At 61.6% G+C, this 5,990-nt stretch overlaps 1 protein-coding gene across 1 annotated transcript; it reads left to right on the top strand.

Moving 5' to 3' along the window:
- Positions 1–2,520: 2,520 nt before the first annotated feature.
- On the top strand, positions 2,521–3,839 carry UTF1 (undifferentiated embryonic cell transcription factor 1). Its single transcript, XM_081823107.1, has 2 exons — positions 2,521–3,094; positions 3,245–3,839. The coding sequence occupies exons 1-2, from the start codon at positions 2,521–2,523 to the stop codon at positions 3,727–3,729; spliced, it is 1,059 nt and encodes a 352-aa protein (XP_081679233.1). The 3' UTR covers positions 3,730–3,839.
- The last annotated feature ends 2,151 nt before the right edge of the window (positions 3,840–5,990 follow it).

The raw sequence follows: 5,990 nt of genomic DNA, 5'->3' as shown, positions 1-5,990 counted from the left end.
CGTTGTGTGCTGTGGGGGGGGGATGCGCTCCCTGCTCTGAGAAGGGCTTCCGGCCTGTGAAAGGGGACCCCGTCAGCTGGCCCCCGACCACGATGGCTCTTCAGACAGGGGCAGTTTGGGGTCGCTTCCTATGGCCACTATTACTATTTGAAGCCTGCTCTACATGTTGGGGGGGGGTCTCGGGGGCACGCTGCGGGAGGGGCTGCCCTGTCTCTTCACCCACCTCCCACCCCTTTAGGGGGCTGACCTACGTCACCATGGGAAACAGTGGTTTGAAGGGAAAGGGCGAGGCCCAAGACCACATAAGGACTGCCCTCCAGTCAGGGGACAGACTTCTCACCAGAGTCCAGATGAGCAATCCTAAAGCTACTTTCCTTACACACGAGGGCTCATCAATAAGTACGTCGTAGATAAGGTTGCTGGCCTCCTGCTGTCAGAGAATGAAGCTGCAGAAAAGCTGGTGAGGAGGCTAGGTGTGTGTGGACATGTGGGTCGGTACACACATGCACTTCCTAGCACACCCTCCACAGGGCCGCACAGGGCTTAGCTCTCGTTGGACCATCTCTGCGGGCGGCCCTGGGCACTGCAGGGGGTGCTCCCAGCACCTCTGGTCTCTACCCCCCCGATGCCAGCAGCACCCCCAAGTTGTGACAACCAATGTCTCCAGACATCACCCAATGTACCCTGGGGGGCAAACTATTCCCCTGAGAACCAGTGGCCTGGAAACAGTGACACCCCAGTAGCATCAGGCACACCCCGTATCCAGATCTTGGGTTGCAGATACCATTCTCCAAAAAAAAGGAACCAGAGATTTTTGGAGAAATGGCAGAAGGGTTGATTCTCTAGTGGAGAAAGTACAAAGCAGAAGTATCTGGTAGCATCACAAAGCAAAGACCTGTGGCGGTGGGGGGGGGAGGGGCATGTCAAAAGGACACAGGACAAGAGGGAAAGGGGAAAAGAGCTGTGGCGATCTGAGCCCCTAAACACGACAGCGTGGGACTGCACCCTGGGAATAGAACACCCACGAGTCCACTGAACAGGAAGAATTACAGGAGAATCCCAAACAACACATGTAGGTGCCCCCCCGAGGTGTGAGGTGCACCCAGTGACTGGCCCCAGCTGCAGGGCAGGGAGGGGAAGTGGAGAGATGGCGGGCACTGCTTGAACTCCTAGATCTTCTTCCCAAAAACCCATAACCAGGCTAATCATGAGAAGGCACCTGACAAACCCAAATAGAGGGACACCCACAAAACACCCAACAGTCTCCTCAAAGTGTCCAGAACAAGAGTGAGAAACTGCCAGGGTCCAGAGGGGACAAAGGAGGCAGGACAACCAAACGCAGAGCAGTATCCTGGACCGGGTCCCAGGGCAGAAAAGACACATCCGTGTGAAAGCTGGGGAAACCTGGAAAAACCCTATTACGCTCTGTGGCTCAGCCAGTGGTGCCGTGCCAACGGGAATTTCTCAGCTTTGACAAAGGTGCCATGGTCCCATGAGACGCTCACCTGAAGGGACGCACGGGGACACCAGCACCTTCTCTGCCACCTGGCTGTAAATCGAAAATTGTCCCAAACTAAGAAGTTGTAAAAACTACTAGACCTAGTATACAGAAATACAATTGATTTTTGTTTATTCCTGTATTCAGTGACCTCGCTAAATTTATTTATTAATTCTAAAGTGCTTGCAGACTATTTTGTATTTCCCAATCATATCACCTGCAAATAATGATGCTTTTACTTCTTCCTTTCCCATCTTTATAAACCTTACTCCTTTTTCTTGTCTTATTGCTCTGGCTAGACTTCTAGAACAACGTTCGATAGAATCAGTGATGCTGGGCACCACCCTAATTCCTAATCGCAGGGGGTAATGCTCAATATTCTATTAGTCATGAGGTAAGCTGTAGGTACTCCTTATCAGAATAAAGCAGTGTTTTCTGTGAAGTGTGTGTGTGAATTATGACACTAATTCTGAATACCGGCCATAACTCAGCATGTCCTACCCTCAGCGGGCTGCACGCAGCGGCGACCACACCTCCCGCGCACACACCAGTACCACCGCGGGCGGGGCCCGCACACCACCGCCTCTGCGAACCACAGGCCAGGAAGCACCTAAGGCAAAAGGGAGGGGCGCGGGGGGCCCCTCCTGGAGCTGGAATGTTCCATGGCTCGGTCTGCGCGGCGGTGAAAGGGCACGGCACATGCGTAAAAACGAATCGACCCTTGCGCGCCTGAGGCAAGCTGCCGGATCCGTTTGTACCTCAGTGCAAAGACTTTTAAAAAGTACAACAGTCTCGTTCAGCGGGTTGTTCCCGGTAAGGGCCCGGGCCGGCCCAAGTTGAAGTTGGCGGGCAGCGGGGGCGGGGCGGGGCGGGGCGCGCGGGCGCGCGCGGGGGCGGGCGGCGTAGACCCGCGCCGGCTCTGGCTCCCGCTCCCTCTCCAGCGAGCTCGCACCCTCCGAGCGCGTGTGGGCGGCCTCTCTCGGGCCGCGGCCCCGACCCCGCGAGCCCCGCCGGCCCTCGGGATGCTGCTCCGGCCGCGGCGGCCGCCCCCACCCGCGCCCCCCGCGCCCGCATCGCCAGCCAACCCGGACCCCGAGCCGCGGCCGGCCGGGGGCGCCCCGGGGACCCCGCCCGGGCGGCCCCCCTCGCCCGGCGCGCTGGCGGCGCCCGCGTCCCCCGCGTCCCCCGGACTCCCTGGCTCGCCCGTGTCCCCGGGCTCGGCGCAGCGCACGCCCTGGAGCGCCCGCGAGACGGAGCTGCTGCTGGGCACGCTGCTGCAGCCGGCCGTGTGGCGCGCGCTGCTGCTGGACCGCCGCCAGGCGCTCCCCACCTACCGCCGCGTGTCGGCCGCCCTGGCCCGCCAGCAGGTGCGGCGCACGCCCGCGCAGTGCCGCCGCCGCTACAAGTTCCTTAAGGACAAGCTCCGCGACGCTCAGGGCCAGCCGCCCGGGCCCTTCGACGCGCAGATCCGCGAGCTCATGGGGCTGCTGGGCGACAACGGACACCGACGCGGCCGCCGCCGGTCCCCGGGGCCCGGGCGCCCCCCGCGCGGTCGCCGCCCGGCCCCCGCCGCGCCCCACTCGCCCGCCGAGCCAGGTAAGGGGGCGGGGTCCCGGGACGCGAGAGGGCCGGGGGTGCCTTGGACGCCGTCCGATGGGGGGAAGGGACGGATCGGAGCCCCGGGGGCGTGAGGGCGGCGGCGGGCGCTCCTCCAGAGCCTGGCCCGACGGCCCCGCCGCGTTCCAGACGTCCCGCCGCCGCCGGCCGCCCGCGACCCCGACGCAGACCCGGCGTGGACGCTCAGGTTCAGCCCGACCCCGCCCAAGTCTGCGGACACCCCCCGAGTTCCCGGCTCCCCGACGGCGCTCTCCGCGGTCGCCTCCGCGCCGGGCCGCCCCGAAGACCACGCGCCTTTCCGTGCCCCGGGATCCCCGCCGCCACCGGCCCTGGACGCCACCCGGGAGGACCCCGACTCTCCGCCCAGCCGCCCCGAGGACCACGCGTCCCCGCAGTCCGCGCCCCCGTCGCTGAACGCCGCCCTTCTGCAGACCCTGGGGCACCTGGGCGACATCGTGGCCATCCTGGGCCCGCTGCGCGACCAGCTGCTGACCCTGAACCAGCACGTGGAGCAGCTGCGCGGCTCCTTCGACCAGACCGTGTCCCTGGCCGTCGGCTTCATCTTAGGCAGCGCCGCCGCCGAGCGAGGCGTCCTGGCTGACCGGCGAGAGTGAGGCCTGACCTGCACTGTCCCTTCTGTAGGACCGTGTCTCCTCTGCCCTGACCCCATCCTGTGACCCTCCCCAACTCCAAATCTAGGTACGTTTAATAAAAAGGTTGTTTATTCCCGACTTAATTCTGTAAACGTGTGTACCTCTTGTGCTGGGTAGGAATGGCCCCTGCTGGTGGTGTGGGGACAGCCAGGGCTGCCTGGGCCCCGGGGTGTGCTGGGATGCTGGCCAGGACCTCCCCTAGAAGGCCAGTTTCCAAGGGCACGTGGAACCCAGAGTTGGGGTCCTTGTAACATGCTGGCTTTCCTAAGGTCTCCCAAACCCTGTGCACCAGCCCTTGATGGGTGACCATTCTCACCTTCTCTGGGAGCCCTGCTGAGCAGGAGGAGGGGGGTTGTCAGGGGGTCCCCTCTACTATGCTACCCCAGCCTGACCTCGGCTGCAGTTACGGTGTGCCCAGAGACCCACCTCTGCCCCAGGCAGGCCTGAGCCTCTCTGCTGAGCTCTGTCCGGGAAGCAGGACTCCTCAGGGGTGACTGGAACAGGAGAGGCAGGAGAGCTAAGGCACACCAGGGAAGGGGATCCTTTTGTCTCCAGGGAAGCGATTGCTCTAGGTGGGCCCCGGACAGCCGGACAGGGGCTCTGAGACTTTCGACTTTGGCCAAGGACCAGGTCCCAGCAGTTGTCAGAGGACTTGACCAAAACCGCCCTGGGAGCATTTTCCAAATAGTAATTGTGGCCCCACCCTCTACCGGTGGCTCGGAAAGGACAACCGGGTGGGCCTGGGAGGTGCTCCCGCCCCCAGGGAGATAAGGAAGTAGCCCCAGGGCACCTGGCCAGCATAACAATACAGTTTCTCTAGTAGGGGCTCATTCAGAGACTCAAGGGGTTGCCCTGGGCCACAAGGCTAAATGAGGGATGGGTGTTCTTGCTGGCCCTGTGTTCCAAGGTTCCAGCAGTCCCTGGGGCTCTGGGGTGGGTGGTGGAGCATTGCCCCCAAGTCCTTTTCTGGAGACAGAAGAGACCCCAGTTGGACCCTTGGCCTGCAGGGATCCCCAAGTGGGAGCAGGAGTGGTCTCCCCGACCCCAAAAGCTGTGCATTGATGGTAGGTCCTGGCAGCTCTGCGAGACCAAAACCACAGAAGTGACTGGATGTCACCTCACTTGAGACACACTTGCCTCTGCTTCATGATGCGGTCCATGCTGTGGTCCCTGAGGGTCTCCAAGCTGCCAAAAACCTGCTACGGGGTGATTCCAGCCTGCAGACCTACCCACACAGCCCCTGCTCCTAGGTCAGAGCCCCAGGCTGGGGCATATATGCACACCCCCCAGGGGTAGGGATGATGCCATGAGGTGTATGCATCGCTCAGGTCACCAGGGACCCTCTGCCTTGGAGAAAGGCTGTCTTGTGACCGAATGAAATCTATGGAAGTCATTGAGTTTGAGGTACCAAGAAAAACCCCTCTGCCTTGCTGTGCGCGTTGCCAGTGGGGCGCATCCCATGGCTGCCTCCTCAGGACCCTTATGTCGGAGTAAGGAATTTGAATGTTGCTTCTCTGCTCGTCCTTAGTGTCTTCCGGGCTGGGGAGGGGAGCTGTTTTGGCTGTTCTGGGCCAGATAAAAATCTGCTGTTGGGTAAAAAAAATATGTTGCTAAAGCCCTGAAGATTCCCAAGTCCCTTCTTGCTGGCCTCCGCCTCGTCTGTGGCTCTCCTGTGGGTCAGTGGGGTGAGCCGTGTCTTTACCCTGTTCTGTGATGTGCATGTCTTACGCTAGTGTCCTGGGTTTGGTTCTGGGCGTGTGGGATGAACACACCACGGTAGGAATGGCCTCACCATGAGCATAGGCAGCGTCTCCCGCGGGGTCTCCTGGGACCGCTCCTCAGATTAGGGCCCCCTCTCATCTCACTAGGGGCCCTTGGACAGCAGATTCATACCTTTTTAAAATTTTTTAAATTAAAATATACATTAAAAAATGAGCCCTCTCCCCCACCAAGCCCCCAGCTCAGCGGCATCCAGCACGTTCGCCGTGTTGTGCAGCCAGCCCCACCCTCCGGCCCCACGACTCTCATCCTCCCAGACGGAAGCTCGCTCCCCATCCCCTCCCCCGCCCCGGCGCCCGCCGTCTCGTCTCCGTCTCTGACTGTGCCGGCCCCGGGGACCTCACGAAGGTGGGGCACGCAGTGCTGGTCCTTCCGTGTCTGGCTTCTTTCACTCGGCATCAGGCCCTCGGGGCTGCTCCTCGCAAGGCTGAGACCCTCCTCCC

The sequence above is a fragment of the Leptonychotes weddellii genome, chromosome 6 (assembly GCF_054177405.1).
Source record: "Leptonychotes weddellii isolate Sample4059 chromosome 6, ASM5417740v2, whole genome shotgun sequence".
In the NCBI taxonomy this organism is placed as follows: Eukaryota; Metazoa; Chordata; class Mammalia; order Carnivora; family Phocidae; genus Leptonychotes; species Leptonychotes weddellii.
This window is presented reverse-complemented; position numbering and strand designations above follow the sequence as displayed.

Coding starts and splice junctions, on each gene's coding strand:
- UTF1 (XM_081823107.1), top strand. CDS start 2,521: ATGCTGCTCCGGCCGCGGCGGCCGCCCCCACCCGCGCCCCCCGCGCCC. Junction 3,095..3,244: donor CCACTCGCCCGCCGAGCCAG/GTAAGGGGGCGG, acceptor GCCGCGTTCCAG/ACGTCCCGCCGCCGCCGGCC.